At 35.2% G+C, this 16014-nt stretch overlaps 3 protein-coding genes across 7 annotated transcripts; all 3 read right to left on the bottom strand.

Annotated features, from left to right (window-relative positions):
- Positions 1-125: 125 nt before the first annotated feature.
- Positions 126-3498, bottom strand: LOC107629090 (scarecrow-like protein 34). 2 transcript variants are annotated; one of them, XM_088508784.1, is made up of 3 exons: positions 3216-3498; positions 701-3083; positions 126-376 (listed from the first exon to the last, which is right to left on the bottom strand). In XM_088508784.1, exon 2 carries the CDS (start codon positions 3005-3007, stop codon positions 755-757), a length of 2253 nt encoding a protein of 750 aa, XP_088364910.1. In that variant the 5' UTR covers positions 3008-3083; positions 3216-3498; the 3' UTR covers positions 126-376; positions 701-754. The 2 variants fall into 2 exon arrangements, with proteins under 2 accessions (XP_088364910.1, XP_088364911.1); XM_088508785.1 differs by lacking the exon at positions 3216-3498 and having other exon boundaries at positions 701-3144.
- Positions 3499-5145: 1647 nt separating this feature from the next.
- SCL14 (SCARECROW-like 14) lies at positions 5146-8525 on the bottom strand. Of its 2 annotated transcripts, XM_088508780.1 has the most exons (3): positions 8223-8517; positions 7680-7743; positions 5146-7518 (listed from the first exon to the last, which is right to left on the bottom strand). In XM_088508780.1, exons 2-3 carry the CDS (start codon positions 7693-7695, stop codon positions 5402-5404), a joined length of 2133 nt encoding a protein of 710 aa, XP_088364906.1. In that variant the 5' UTR covers positions 7696-7743; positions 8223-8517; the 3' UTR covers positions 5146-5401. The 2 variants fall into 2 exon arrangements, with proteins under 2 accessions (XP_088364906.1, XP_088364905.1); XM_088508779.1 differs by having other exon boundaries at positions 5146-7743; positions 8223-8525.
- A 2525-nt stretch (positions 8526-11050) lies between these two features.
- LOC107629092 (telomere repeat-binding protein 5) lies at positions 11051-15723 on the bottom strand. 3 transcript variants are annotated; one of them, XM_016331788.3, is made up of 10 exons: positions 15507-15723; positions 14489-14613; positions 13562-14402; positions 13283-13447; positions 13084-13137; positions 12905-12984; positions 12602-12816; positions 12144-12470; positions 11855-11918; positions 11051-11413 (listed from the first exon to the last, which is right to left on the bottom strand). In XM_016331788.3, the coding sequence occupies exons 2-10, from the start codon at positions 14567-14569 to the stop codon at positions 11210-11212; spliced, it is 2031 nt and encodes a 676-aa protein (XP_016187274.1). In that variant the 5' UTR covers positions 14570-14613; positions 15507-15723; the 3' UTR covers positions 11051-11209. The 3 variants fall into 3 exon arrangements, with proteins under 3 accessions (XP_016187274.1, XP_088364908.1, XP_088364907.1); XM_088508782.1 differs by having other exon boundaries at positions 15418-15709; XM_088508781.1 differs by lacking the exon at positions 15507-15723 and adding an exon at positions 14897-15378.
- Between the last annotated feature and the right edge of the window lie 291 nt (positions 15724-16014).

Here is a 16014-nt window from a genome sequence, read left to right as displayed (position 1 = left end):
ACAAGTTGCTGCATTTAAAACTGACTTTCAAAACACGGAACCAACAAACAAGAACCAATCACATGCTGTCAATTCAGTAGATAATTTATCTTCCAGAAAATGCTAAGTACCTAATCGAATGATCAGAGAGAGAATATCTCAGAATGTTCTCATTGCAAATATTTTAGCTCTAACATGCTTAAAGGGCTTTCTGACTCTGCTATACCCTCCTTAAATATCATTACAGAGCTTCATTACATTATATTGATGAGTCTCAATTCTACAAAGGAAGTGCAGCCATTAATTATACAGAGTAGCTTTTTGTGCAAAGCTTGGATGAATAATAGTCACAATACCTCAAGGTTAAGCTAATAGACCAAACCAGGATTACCAAAACCTGTAACAATTTTAAGAGCAAAATAAGCTTCACCATTACAAATAAAAGCTGGAATAACTAAATTAGATAAAATGCCTAGTAGGACTATAACTCAAAGGATGAAATCTTGCTGCATTCTCTGACAAAAATCATGATAGTTGTTGAATAAAACACAGCAAAATCCCCTTATTAATCCAGGAGTTAATCATCAAATCGCATCGATATCACTCTGGCAACCAAATTCTATCAAAGTTTATAGCGCTCTAGTATTTTTCTAACCAACCTTGAAAACAACCTACAAAAATGGATGGAATAAAAACTTAGGACTGATTCTTGGAATCATACCTTAAGAGTCTAGGGTGAGTTCTGAAACAAGACCAAGAGGACAGTGGCAACTCACTATGCAGGCACCCAACAAGTGGAAGCGTATAAGACGCGGCCCTTCCAACCTTGAAGCATCCAGTTGCCATCCTCATCTAAGACAAAGTCTTTGTGGTACCATTCCTTTAACTTGGCTGAAAATTTGGCCATTAGTTCCTCATTCAAGGGTAGCTGCTTGAAACCAGCCCTTGTATTCCTAGCCTGCCATTGCTTGTATGTCTCAGGCCTATCAATCCTTTCAAAACCTTCGCACGCCACAACATTCAAAACCTCCCGGCCTATAATCTCTCTCTCAATCTTCATTCTCTTCTCATTGTCACGGGGGATGACAGCGTCACACATGTCATAAATTGCAGAAAAATGGAACAGTGCCTCCCTGAATCGTGTGGCAAAGAAAGGTGCATTATAAGATCCATTAACAATGGCCTGAACAAAAATATCCGGATTTATCTTCCTGATCAACTGCAACACTGCATCTCTAGGACTGTTCACTTCAATTGTTTCATCCATCAAATTCTCAAACCTCTTATGACAGTTCACAGCAAGAAACTCATTGCTCTCAATTTTAAGGTCTTCAACCTGGATGGTTTCCCAGTTCCTTGATGCTATGGCATTATACTCGAAGGGAACCTTGAAACGCTCGCAGTAGTTAGCAAGACGACGACCAGTCTCGTTAAGTCTTTCTGCAGGACGGAAACCAGGTTGGGGAAACTCTATTCCTGTGATCTTCAGCTTCTTGAGGGGTCCAGTTTCTCTGTCTGAGAGGAACTTAATCAGAATTGGCCACTGGAAACCATATAAGATACCAAAATCAATGATGTGAAGTGTTTCTGCATTTTGAGCTGCTTTCATTATCATTTTGTTTGCAAAGAAATTTGCAAACTTCGAAAAAGGGCAGGCATTCATGAACACCTTGTAAGCTTTCAAAAACTCAGCAGCACTTAGCCTCTTGGTGCTGACATAGGTGTAGAATCCTTGTGTTCCAGTGCCATCACCATGCAAGCGTGCTTCAAGGCCATTGGCGAAGTAATGAGCCGTTCTTTGCGTTGCATCCCCAGAGGGAGTCGAATGCTGCCTAATTTGCTTGAGAAGCTCAGTGGCAGTCCTGTTGTCACAAGCAGACACAGCTTGTGCACACAGAACCAAAAGGGTCCTCAAATCAATGGTTTCTTTCTTCTTCCCTTGTCTCTTAGGACGACCCTTCCCTCCATTAGAGGTTGAGGGATTAGAAGCTTTCTCTACTTCATTGTTCACTGGAAAGCACATTGGCGCACCAATACTAAGCAATACTTTATCAAACATTTCAGATAATTCACTCTCATCAACTACACTGCTAGTTGCCGAATGCTTGTTACTCCTCCCTTCTTCTGTATCATCACTCCATTCTTCACGTTCATGATTCTTTCTGCCCTTCAACCCAACGGCTTTATCTCCCTTTGGTTCGTCTATAGGCACCACGACAGCCGGTGTGGTCTCAAAACCAGTCACAAGCTGAGGTCCCGGAGGAAGAAACTTGCTAGCTTCCTCTAAGCCTCTCCTGAACTGGGAGACAGAATCTGAGTCGCTGAAAATATTTTGAGCCAACAGCTTGGTAAAAGAAGTATCCACATCATACACCCCAAAATTAGCATAGGAAACATTCGAGTCATGTTGAGAAATGGCATGGGAGTTAAACTGAAAAGCATGATCACCAGAGCTAAAGGTATCAGGAGAAACAGAAGGCTTCAGAAACTCGCTAGAGTTCTCATCAACAGGGTTGTTATTGTTTTGATTGTCGTTGTTGTTGCCACTGTTGCTGCCGCTGCTGCTGCTGCTGGTTGTTCCACCTTGATGATGAACATCAAGAGGGTGTTCATTGGGGGAGAGTGGCATGTTGATGTTGTCTATGAGAACATCGTTAAGAGCATCATAGAAGGATTGCTCAGTGGCATTCAAGCTGAAAGGGTCATAGAATGGCCTTTGTTCAACACCCTCTTCCATGAGAACTTGTGTTATAAACTTTGCTGTTTCTGAGAAATCAGCGTCCTCAACGGAAGGATCCACCACGGTGGAGGCAACAGGAGCAGCTGCAGCTTCTTCCACATGGCTTGTGTACTGAGGAAATTCATCAAAAAGTTGGTCTGCAACATGCTGGTAAAGAGGATCAAGGTGCTGGTTGGCATCATAATAAAACTGATTTTGATCATCAGAGAATACTATGGTGCCATCTTCACCAATTTGGAAGCTGTTCATGAAATCATCACTGCCGCCTATTGGATAATTTGGATCCATGGATTGGTAGCTATGTTGGTTGAGATTTGAGAAACAACAATCAAAATCACCAACACCCACACCCTAATAGCTTATTCTGGTCAAGAAACAATAATCAAATGAATTTATAGACTATATATGAATGAAGCCATGAAACTATTACATAAGATTCTTTCTTGATTCATTATATCATAATAATAAAACTGTAGAAAGCAAGTAAGTTACTGACCACTAATTAAGGGAAGTTGCAAAGACAGAAAATTTGTAGGAATCCCTGGCTTAAGGTAAAAGGGGAGGTTGGGTGAGATGATGTTATATATAAAGGTACATAGCAGCCAGCTCTTTTGACTAATTAAAAGCATATATTAACAATTATCAACATATATAATATTATATAGGTTGGACCAATCAAAAGAAGAAACATAGGATGGAGAACATTAACTATTAACAGCAGGAACCTTCGGAGAAGTTGAGTGGTATATATTGTGTTCAAAAGTGGAGAGGCACTTATTAAGGTGCATTGTATGAGTTGGGTGATATTATGTCACTTCAGTTAGTAGCATCTTCAAATGTTTGACTAATGACTACCACCTGCTCAACTCATCAACAGATGAAAATAAACATTATCACATTACATTTCTTTTAATTAATTACAAAAGAGCAAACAAACAATTCTATTTAAAAAAAAAAAAAGAGAATTTTAGTCAATTCTAGTAAAGTCTCAATTTTTTTTTACTAATATGTTGGTCTCTAATATTTCTTGTCCATGTTTCTATTTTCAATCAACATACACGGACACTATCTTTTTATTATAAAAATAGGCACAATTTTTTTTCAAATAAAAATCCAATAGACGGATCACTAGATATTGTTCCAATTTTTCAAGTTTATCCTTCCTAATACATATATTTCTAATCCGAAAATTCCTCAAAGATGGAAGGGAACAAATATAGACATGTATATGAATTTTCTCCAAAATGTTTAGGGACCAAAAAAAACTTTCTAGAAACAAACATTGAATAAGTAGGATATAGACAACTTGATTCAACGCCATAAAGCGTCATGTGAGGGTGGGGGAACAAGATGGGTTACTTGGTTGCCAAGCTGAGACTTTCTTCATCCATCACGTGTTGTTCTAGGGACTAAGTCAAGTCTCTATCATTCATACTTCTTTGAATTTTCTATTTCTAATTTTCTATGTTTTCACTTAAATGCCTATAACAGAAGACTAATAATTTTCAAAGGCACTTGCTTGCTGTTTAATTGTGAGTTTATTATTAATGGTTGAATATATTGTTATTATTATTTTACTATTTGTTTTGACAAATAAGTTGTGTTAGTAAAGAAATGAGAACCATCTTGACTCCATTATTGTTTAGATTTATTTGAAGTAAACTTAACTACTGTTACTCTTTCATTATCTGTCTAGCTCTTATTTGTTAATTAATTATTTGGTCCCTAAGAATATAACCAATAATTAAAGAGTTACATAAATATTGATGTCCTCACTTTAAACATGAAATTAGTCTATTTATTTTGTTTACAACATAATAATAATAATAATAATAATAAAAAAGAACACGGTTAAAATTGGTCTAGAATGGCTAAAATTTTTATATATAAATAATTTTAATATAAAATACAAAAATATTTGATTATTTTAATATTTTACACAGTTGTGGTAGTAGTACAAAACGTCACTGACGTTTTGCAATAAAAATTTTTTTTTAATCATGAAAGAACAAAACGTCAGTTCTTACGTTTTGTAATAAAAAATATTATTTTAATGAAAGAAACACAAAACATCAGTGACATTTTGTATATAACCATAGTAATGTTTAACACCCAGTTTGGTTCATCTTAAAGGATTTCACCCCTAAAAATACAATATTAAAAATATTAAAAAGAAAAAGTTCTCACGTCGTGTGTTGTACCTCTATTATCATAATACAGAGCCTTAAGTCACACCAAATCAGAAAATCATTAATCTTATTTCAGCTAAGACATCCCATCCTAGTTCCTACAATCAGAGCCAACCATAATAATTCATCATGTTACTGAGCAATCCTGTTCAGAATGATTTCTACATTTTCAGGAAGCTGTAAATCATCCAACAATTCAGAATGCTTTCTACATTAATATCTTGTTAGCTCAGAAAATTCACAACGAATATGCATATTTATAAGTCATTCAGGTAGCATTAATATTAATTGTATTATACTTATACACACAGCCAAGTGCAAGGTATTCTTATTACTGAAACTATGCTACACCATTTGACAATGTCTCCTACAACCATGTAAACTTTATGATATCTCCATGTTAGATTTTACCAGAATCCTAAAATGACAATGACTCCAACAAACTCTTCAAGTACTACTCCTAACTATGGAGAACATTGTCAAATGTTCACACCTATGCTGGTACCCAACAAGAGGAAGCATAAATGATTCGGCCCTTCCAACCTTGAAGCATGTAGTTGCCATCCACATCAAGCATGAAATCACCATGGTACACATCTTTCAGTTTACATCTTAGTTTGTGAATGAGGTGGTCATCCAAGGGGAGTTGCCTAAACCCTGCCCTTGTATTCCGAACCTGCCATTGCTTGTATGTTTCGGGTCGCTCAACCCTCTCAGAACCCTCACAAGCTATAATATTCACTACCTCCCTGCCAAAGAACTCCTCCTCAAACATCAACCTCATTGGATCTTCGCGATCAACATTGGTGTCAAGCACATCAAACAATGTAGAGTAATGAAAAAGAGCCTCCCGGAACCGTGTCACAAAGAATGGGGCATTGTAGTTCCCATTGACAGTAGCGTGTATAAATATATTAGGATTGGCCTTCCTAATTAATTTCAAGACAGCATCCCTGGGACTATTCAACACAACAGTCTCATCAAGTAGATTCTTAAACCGAACCATACAATTCACTGCAAGAAGTTCATTTTCCTTTATCTTAAGGTCCTCAATTTTGATGGTTTCCCATTTCTGTGCAATAGCATTGAACTCAAAAGGAACATTAAAGCGTTCACAATACTTAGCTAGGCGACGCCCTGTCTCCTGGACTCTCTCTGCTGGCCTGAAACCTGGTTGTGGAAGCTCGATCCCTGTTATGCGCAGCTTGGGAGGACCACCATGTCTATTTGATAGACGAAAAATAAGGGCAGGCCACTGGAAGCCGTAACGGATACCAAAATCAACAATATGAAGAGTTTCCACTTCCTTGGGCTTGGCTAGGTTCAGAATTGTATGGTTAGCAAAAATGATAGCAAGCTTCTTGAATGGGCAGGCTGATATAAACATTTGATATGCTTTCACCATATCTGCAGCAGATTTTCTTTTGGAGGTCAGAGAAGTGTATAGCTGGGTGCCAGAGCCGGCCAAGCGTGCTTCAAGGGCATTTGCAAAACAATGTGCCAGCCTCTGAGACCCATCACCTAGACGTGAAGAGTGCTGTCTAATCTGCTTCAATAACTCAGTAGCAGTTGAATGATCATCAGATGAAACAGCTTGTGCGCACAGAACCAATAGGGTCCTCAGATCAACAACTCCCTTCTTATTACCTTGTTTCTTAACACGATTCTTTCCACTGCTAAACTTGTTTGTTTCTTCCTTCTGCTGCACATTCTTGTCTTGCCCATTAGGTTTGTCTTCGTCACAAATGCATCTGGGAGGTGCCTCTTTTCCACACCCTGTGCCGAGCAGTATTTTATCAAACAATTCTGATAGCTCACTGTCTTCCCTGTAAATCGCAGACTGTTTGTTGCTCCTCCCATCTTGTAATTCCACTTGATCTTCCCGCTCGTGATTCTTTCTCCCTTTTGACTCACCAGAAAAATACTCCCTTTCATCTCTCTCCTCCTTAATGTCCACATGCTGAGGAGCCTTTTGGAAAGAAGGGTTAAAGGTGCTATTCTCCAAGTCAATAACCAGCGGATTCCCCTTAGGAAGAAACTTACTGGCTTCCTCCATTCCCCTCTTAAACTGCAGCATGGACTCACTTTTGCTCAGAAATGATGAATCAAAAAATCCAGCACCTGAACTCCCCAACAATCCACCACCATTGTTGGCTGTAGTAAAGCTATTTCTATTGTTCGTGGAAGACTGTGTGCCGGGGTTTGAACTCGCCTGAAAAACAAAGTCAGCAGGAAAGGAAGTTTGCAGTATAGAAGGCTTATACTCTGAAGGGTCAAAGTTGCTCCAATGTGACTCAACCAAGTTGCTAGTACTAATGGTGCTGAGGCTGCTACTATAACTACTGAAGTTACTAGAGAGGCTATCATCAGGGCTTTCAACATTGTGGTAGTTTTGAGCTTGATGCTGTATGGAAGGAGGAAGAGGATGAGGAGGAAGATGAGGGTATGTCCCACCAATGGCATCATACAATGATTTCTCAGCAGCTTGTAAAGCCAATGGATCATGGAACATACAAGGCTTCTCCTCCATGTCCTCTTCCATAAGCATCTGGTTTATGTATCGTAGTACGGTTGCAGAGAAATCGGTGTCATCCAAGGGAGAATCTTCATCTGCAGTAGTAATGGTGGAAACAGAAGAAGTAGGATTTTGAGCATTGTTTTGATCAGGTGGAAGAAGAAAAGGGTCATTCATGAATCCAAAGTTCATGGTTTCCAACCCATTTACAGGATCAGGGCATTGTTCCTCTACATTGGGGATAGTGGGAACTTGCCTGAATCTAAATCCATTGAGGAAACTGGAGTTGAAATTAGGATCCATTTTCAAAGGCATGAAATCTGAAAGAAAATTCACCTCTTCTATCAATATTATTAATCAAAAGTGTAGTTATGTGTCACCATAAAAACCACCACCACTACAACAACAACAACAACTACTAAACATTGCATGGCTACATGAACCAAACAAAACAAGGCCATAGTATCCTGTCCTAAATCAAAATTAAATTTAAATAATTAACATTTAATCCCCTTTCAGGTTTAAATATCTACCTTCCCACAATAATATAAGATGTTAATATAGACTATATTCCATGGAAAATCAAATGTAGCTAGGGCAGAAGCAGAATGCCATGAAAAAGCCAAGGATTTATGGATGTGGAGATAATTACAACACAGCTCACATCAACACCTTACATGCATGTATTAAAACTAGCTAAAGAGGGAAACTTTAGAACCCTAGGAGCTAGAGCCGCGCGATTCATGCGTACAAAAAATGAAATTGAGGAAAGAATAGACAAATTGCTGAGTAAGCAAACCTGATTATCAAAACAAGTAAGGAGCTTGAGATTAACAACATGCAGCACAGCAGCAGCAGAAGAGGGTAGTTCTTTTTTTTCTCAATTTTTTTAAAAATAATAAATAAAATAATTGGATATAGTTAGCTGAATATGAAAGAAAGAGATACAGAATATAGAAGAGAGAAGGAGGTAGAGAAATGGTTAAGAAAATGAAACGAGGGAATTGTGAAACGGTGGCAACAAGAGTCACACTATGGTCAGAGACAGAGAATCTTAAAAACTAGAAATTCTCATCCTCATCACGTTTGTTGTCACTCACTCACTTTACTGCAACCGCTTATGTAGTTATGTGGATAAATTATTGTGAAATTTTTTTTTTTACCGTATTTCCATTTTCCACAAATAAAAATACTAAATATGCACCTAAAAATCATTATTAAAATTAATTATTTTTAATATATATTTTAAATTAATAATTAATTTTAATATATATTTAACATTAGTTGTTTGACCAAAAATAATTTTTTATAAATTTAAATTTTATTTAAAAATTTATAATTAATTAATAAATTATTGTATTGGATTTAAACATTAACAATTAACAATTACTTAAGCAGATAAATGAAACTAATTTAAAATTATTAAAAAATAATTTTGTAATTGGTGGTTAAAAAAAATATGTGAAAAAATTATACTTTGTGATTTATTATTTATTTTTAAATTGAAGTTATTTGATATTTTAATAAAAGAAATCTACATGAATAACTAATTATAAAATCATCTAATTCATCAGTGACCTAATATTTCATAAATTATGCAAATACAATACAATATGCATGCATCATGCTATAGTTGATCCTTAGCCACATATTCTCTCAAGTCCCAACCATTTTGGTTAGACATGAAGTCAGCTAAATGAGGCATTTTTTTGTTAGTTTCCCTCAAAAAAGGAATGCTTGTTAGAATTTTCTGACAATTAAAATAAAATAACGTGATCAGCAAGACAAGGTTTGGCAATTCTGCCTGGAATAATTTATGATTTGTATTGAAATGGAATGACAACTCACACAAAATATATCTTGATATTTATATTAATTAAGACGTTATATATTTTACATTAAATAATTTAAGTAACATATATTAAATTAATAAATAATTATTATTTTTATGTAAAAATATATTCATATGAATAATCACTTTCGACTTTAGAACTAACATCATCTCTGACAATGATTCATACTAAGAAATTAAGATTAGAATACAAGAAATGTTTAAATTGTAATATGGATTTGTTGGTTGAAGCTTCCCTGTCATAAGATATTTATATTGATATTAAAATTTTTTAATATTTTTATGAATAATTTATTACTATAATTGTTTTCTTTTTCTCATGAATGTCCGTTGCGGAGTTCGCATCAATCAACTTTCAAAGTTGTCTACAAAATTAAGATAATTGTTTTATTGACACTTTGCGCAGATTATGATTTGAGAGTATCGGTATAAGGAATTATTCACTGAAATTTAACCACTGGGTTACGTAAGTTCAAGGGCATGAGTTATAGATATCTACAATTTCTTGAAGTTTCAAATTAGAAATTTAAATCTAAGAATTTTTGAGTTATAGGTGGTCAATGGTTGGGGTCCAATCATATAATGAAATATTTCCACCATTGCCTAACCTCAACAACAGGATGATGATTAGTTTACGGAAAACATGATCCATTAGGTTTCAAGCATGACATTGACCCAGATAACGTTCTAGACTCTACATAGATGATAAGTTTGAATACTACAACCTACTTATTCACATAATTAGTGCTATAATTAAGTGGATCAATCCTTCATACATGACAAATTGATAATGATAGGCACTAGTTGTATGTGACATAATTAACCATGAAAGTAACTTATTTCTAATAGTAGTAACTTTTGAAAGTATATTAATAGGGGGCAGTTATGTAATTAACTTATTTCTAATGAAAAAGTGCGACTAACATAAGAAAATATAAAACAGCCATCACTTTCCTTCTTTTCTCTCTTTTTTTTAAGGTTGAGAATATAAGGTTCAATATAAAACAGCCATCACATGTCAAATCTTGAAAGAATGTCTAATAACCACTAAATATTGATGGGGTTCATTGTATTAGGGAGTGTGACTTTGATCCTCTGGTAATGTCCTCTGCATGTGTCTACAGACATAAACAATTCTAAAATTCGATTAGACCATATTTTAAAATAGAGAGATCCAACAACAATAATATGAAGTAATGATTGATTTGGATCAGGCCACTAAGATTCGAACCTTGATGGAATTTTATTATGTCAGTGTTCTCCATTTAATGAATGATGATTGTTATGGCATCTAAAAATGTTTTTCTAACTTACTTAAAAAAATTAAAATTAATATTTAATTTTAAAAATATAAAAAGAAATAATTATTAATATTTAAATTTTATTATAAAAATAAATACCAAATTATAGACATCATAAAATTTACCTTAATTAATTCATACATACATTAAAGTTTTAAGATAAGCTCTCTCTTATTTTCAACGTGTCAATGGCACATGAAACATTTTCAACCACACATGAAATGAAACTACCACTGTCCAAAATAATAATAATAATAATAATAATAATAATAATAATAATAATAATAATACACCACCTACTTATCTAATTAGTAATTACACTTCCACATAGCCAATGAGTAATAGCTCAAATGACATAGTCTCCTCATACTCAATTAAGAGGTTGCGAGTTCGAGTCTCCTATCTTTGGTTAAAAAAAAAAAAATTACACTTCCACATAGATTTCAATGTCAAGTGGTAAAAAACACACTCCCATAACAAGCAACTTAAATATATTTACAGTAACATTGACATCATAAGAATTGTGTTAACCAGCTATCTATTGCATCATTAACTTACATAATAAACTTTGAACAAGGATATTTATTATAATTACAAAACTAAATGACAGCTCAATGAAATTTAGACAGAAACCTATGCAGTTATCCCATGTACATAGCCAGGTCCTATTGGCAACCCTTGATCTAAGAGGTTAGTTTCGTGATGTTGCTTAGTTTGGTGCTGGGACCAATATGCTTGTGCTTTTAGGACCCTGTCCAAAAGATCTTGGGGAACAGGCTCTCCCCTTCTTTGCCGAGGGGATATTCCTGCCGTGTGCACCAGTGTTTTCCATTTATCCTGCTCAATCCCAGAAATGCACTCACAATATAAAAGACTTTATATTGACATCCAACAAGGTATTGCTGCTGTGGTTCTTTTTAGATATCGGGTTTGGAAGTTTGCCATTTTTATGTTCTTGACCACCTAATTAAATGTCCGTTTTTTATGCCGACAATTCATAGAAATTAAACTCTTGTTTGCTTATTTATTTATTTCTGACCCATCACTATATTAAATTATTATCACAGATAATCAAGTATTTATAGAACAAATTCAATTTATTCAAGATAAGTCATACCAAAAGTATCCTGTCTATCATCCTAGAATTCAACTATCTAACCCTTGACAAAGAAGTTCAAACTTCAAAGATGAAGAAGCAAGAAATAAACCTTTTCGGATCAACACAATATAAACAAGCTAGTGTAGTTGCGGTGCAGAAGAAGTCACAAACAGTTTTACCTTTAAATCCACATATGTCCGATGGTCCACGTTACCGAAAGCATGACATTTAACATCGCGCCACCTGATTGTAACAAAAAGTATACAAATATATCAGGGATTGTCAGAGGAAATATCTAAACATATACTCATTTAAAAGAAAGAAGACAGACTGTGCACTTTTATTTCATTATTGCAAACAAACAGTATAGGTATTAGTAACTAATTATTTTCTGTTGGCCTTAATCAGTTACTTATCAATGTATATGTGAAGACCCCATTATAATAATTTAACAAACTTAAATCTTACCTTCCAGTTCCCAGTTTCTCAACTGCTTGAATCAGTGCTTCCACTTCATCAACTGAAAAAGGCCGACGAATTCGCCGCTGCAAAATCTCAGATCGCTTTGACTTCTGGACCACAGGTATCATAACTTTTTCATCCTTACTCATTTCAGGAAAAGAAACCAGTTGTTTAGAATCTACGGTACTCTTCTCCTTAACTTTGTTGATTAGAGAAGGTGCTGAATCATGCTCACTTTCAACATGGTTACCTAAACTGGTTACTTGATGATCAAGTAACATGTCAGAAATACCTCGAGTCCTCTGATGAGTTACAGCTGGATTGGAAGGATACCTGAATTATCATATTTAAAATTTTAGATGTGAAATTCAACAATAAAATTTTGTAGAACAAAACTATGAATAACAATTACAGAAAACCATGCTGATGATGCTAGAAAATATACTTTGTTAGTTATGGATTACCTTATTAGAGAATGTGATGTTGAAGCATGTAGAGGTGGTAGGCTTTGTGAAACATTAGGCTCCAATGTGAAACCCAAAGCATCCAACTGGTTATCATGGGATATTCCAGCTTGAAGTAGAGTTTTACTGTCATCTCTAACTTTCTTTCCTTGAAGTACGACACCAACGTGTAATCCACCTCCAAGCACAGTAGTTACTGCATCCATAACTGTCCTCTGCAGCAGAATAAGTTGTGTGAAAAAAAAAAAAACAGAATGACTTATGTTATGACAAAGCACGTAAATGAAATTTATGATATTACACCTTCAAGGATCCTACGGTAGCAGTTTCTGGAATCTCAATAAAAAGCTCTGGGACTGTAAATGACTTGATCCTAATATTCACTGGTTGAAAGAAAAAAATCTACATGTAAGAACCCCTTTGTATTCTTATACAAAATCAAGTCAGAATGCATAAAGAATCATGTAAGAATCTTCTCATACCAGGATCACCTCTTCTACATCCTAGTGGGGATTCCAAGACTGGTATTCCACAGTCTGCGCAAAAGATTTTGGAATCTATTTAGAAAATATAATCCCAACGTACTTCATTGCTGATAAAAAACAAAAAGCAGTTTGAATAGGAGGAAGCCATTTAGATTAAAAGCTTCATGCATCCTTGGAGAGGAATCTTGATTCCTACCACTCTCAGGTGAATAATAAATGTCAGCACTTCTTATAAATCCACTGGAATTTGAAACAGAGCTACAATGAAACCGCCTCCGCTTTTTGAAAGGAATATTCATCTGAGATCTTTGGCGTTTATAGTAGTTCTTCTTACTAGAGTAAGTTGACTTCAAAGTTTCATCTAAAATTAACATGTTTCCAGTTGAAAAACCAGATTAGTAAACATACAAAGAAGCATGAAAGTTAAAGAAAGAAGAGCTCAGTAACTAATTTCATACCATAAATAATGACTCACCACTGCTAGCAAGTGTATCATTCTTCGACTCCTGAGCAACTTTGCCATATTTACAAGTCAATAATTTCCTTAGTCTTCTACCATGTATACCAGTCACTGGCATAAAGGACTTCGTTTTTGTACAAGGGTGAGTAGACCCAGAAAAGTTTTCGTCATCATCTCTTCTAACTGCTGACACATTGTCACAGCCTTTGGGCAATGAGCTATAGGAAAATATGTCAACATACTTCGACAACTTGGCTTTGCTACCTAAACTGATCCGTCTAGGAGGCTTTTCAGTTGATGGATCCTCAAAACCACGCATCTTAGTCCCAAGATCAATTGAAACCTTCTCAAGCTTATGCAGCTTATCCTTTAGTTTATTAGTTTTACTTTCACCATCTAATTTACAACAATTAACCACTGGATGACCAGAAGAACCTAATATGTCTTTGCTAGTAAAATTTTCCATTTTGTTAGGGCATCTGGCATCCACTAATTTCTCAGAAACTAGCCTTTCTGAGCTACAGGAACTTATTATTACAGAAGCATTGCCTAAATGGACATCAATTTCGTGATTTTGGAGTTCATTCAATGGACAATTTTGTTTGTTTGTTTGGGAAGAAAAGTGAGGGAAGTGGTTGTTGTCAAAACTTCGTTTGTAAAAAAGCTCATCTTTGAGAGGTTTGTCTGAATCTTGGCACCCTTCAACAAATCCATGCTGATCCTTATCTGTTGATGCATCACTAGGCATGGTTGGATTCCCTTTATCTTGGAAAAAGAATTTACCTGCTAGGGTGGCCAATAAATCAATGGCGCACATTTGATCATCTTGGACTCTTCTTTGAAATTTGGTTCTCCTCTAGAAAATATTTTGAAATATAATTATATGGATGGTTTTAATAAATTAAAAGAGAGTAGCCCCAATGAGAAGCAGAATATATTTACTCTAGTTGTTCGGGTAGCGCGTGGAACAGCTGGTGCTTCGTAGCCATTAAATCCATAGTCTAACCTCTTCTGCAGCACCATATTTCAGGAACCATGCCAAAATGGATTGATCAAACGCAAGAAACCTGTAATCCAGAAAATATTGATATCATCAGATAAATGCACAATCTTCATATTACTTGACCTCTTTGGCTCTTCATCACACCTCAATATGAAAGCTTAACAGTATACACTCTAAGTCACAAGTAAAGGCTCAGATGTGTTACATTGTACCAGTTACAAACACTAAATTAAAATAAATAAATAAAAGGTAGGAAGATATCAATATTTACAAACAAAATCGACATCATTTTTCCATTAGCAAGGAATTAGATTCAGCCAAACATCATTTCAAAAAGAATCACTCACAGCTGAAACTTTTAATGCAAGGAAACTCCAATCTAACAATATTCTCAATCCTCTATTTCAAATGAAGCCAACTGATAAATTTTCACTGGAAGCTGGATCCAATTCCCTTGACGTAAAGGCGAACAAAAAATATATACATAATACATGTCCATAATCACTCGTTCAAATGTGATAATCACGTGCACAGCACAGAGGATATAACATAAAAACGTATTTAAATGAAATACAAAGTAACTCAAGATTCAACTGATAAATTCTGCTCAAACTATAAATAAAACAAATACAGCAACTCAGCAAGAGTTTCTGAAAACAAATGGTGATAAATTATCAACGAACAAGAAAGACAAGTTCACTAGCACAGAAGCAACCGGAATTCAGAGTACAATATAGATCACAGATGATACACGATAGATCTCATTGAATAACCAATTCCACTCATCAAATCCAAACAGCTTAAGCCATTACATTAAGTTCCAGAAAAGAGAGAAGAGATAAAATCATGGAAGCATGAAAACCCTCACCCAGACACCGTGATACACAAGAGTTGAAAAGCACCGAAAACTTAGCGTAAAGAACAAAGAAGTTGATGAAACGGAACACGTGGTCTCACCTCTTGTTACAGTTTGCTGCTCAGAAAAGCGAAATTCCTGCAACGTGTTATGAATTTTAAGGCAAATGTGAGAACGGAGAAGCCAAAGCTAAAAAACATCCACTTTCTCTGTAAATTTTCCAGGAAAATTTGTTTGTTTTTTTTTAAAAAAAGAAGAATTCAGGAATCAGAAAAACCAAAAACCCTGTCAAAAACCATGGTACACGGAACCTTTACTTAAACCCTCCAAGGTTTTATACCATTGACCCATGCAACCGGCTCAGTCGGTCATTTTGATCCAGTACACTCATCAAAACATTCAATTTATTTTGATGGTTAAAAAAACAGAAATTAGGTTACGTTTGTTTACAGAGATAGGATATTGAGATACGGACACTGAGACACAAAATTATGTTTGATAGAAGAGATATGGACAGAGACAGTGTGTCCACTAAATTCGTGTATTTTGTGTCCACTTATTTTTCATTCTTTTTTTTATTATTTTTGTTAATTTTTCATAATTATATTT

This window comes from Arachis ipaensis, chromosome B3 (genome assembly GCF_059453495.1).
Source record: "Arachis ipaensis isolate K30076 ecotype BB chromosome B3, ASM5945349v1, whole genome shotgun sequence".
In the NCBI taxonomy this organism is placed as follows: Eukaryota; Viridiplantae; Streptophyta; class Magnoliopsida; order Fabales; family Fabaceae; genus Arachis; species Arachis ipaensis.
The sequence above is the reverse complement of the archived record's forward strand: the minus strand, read 5'-3'. Positions and strand labels throughout refer to the sequence as shown.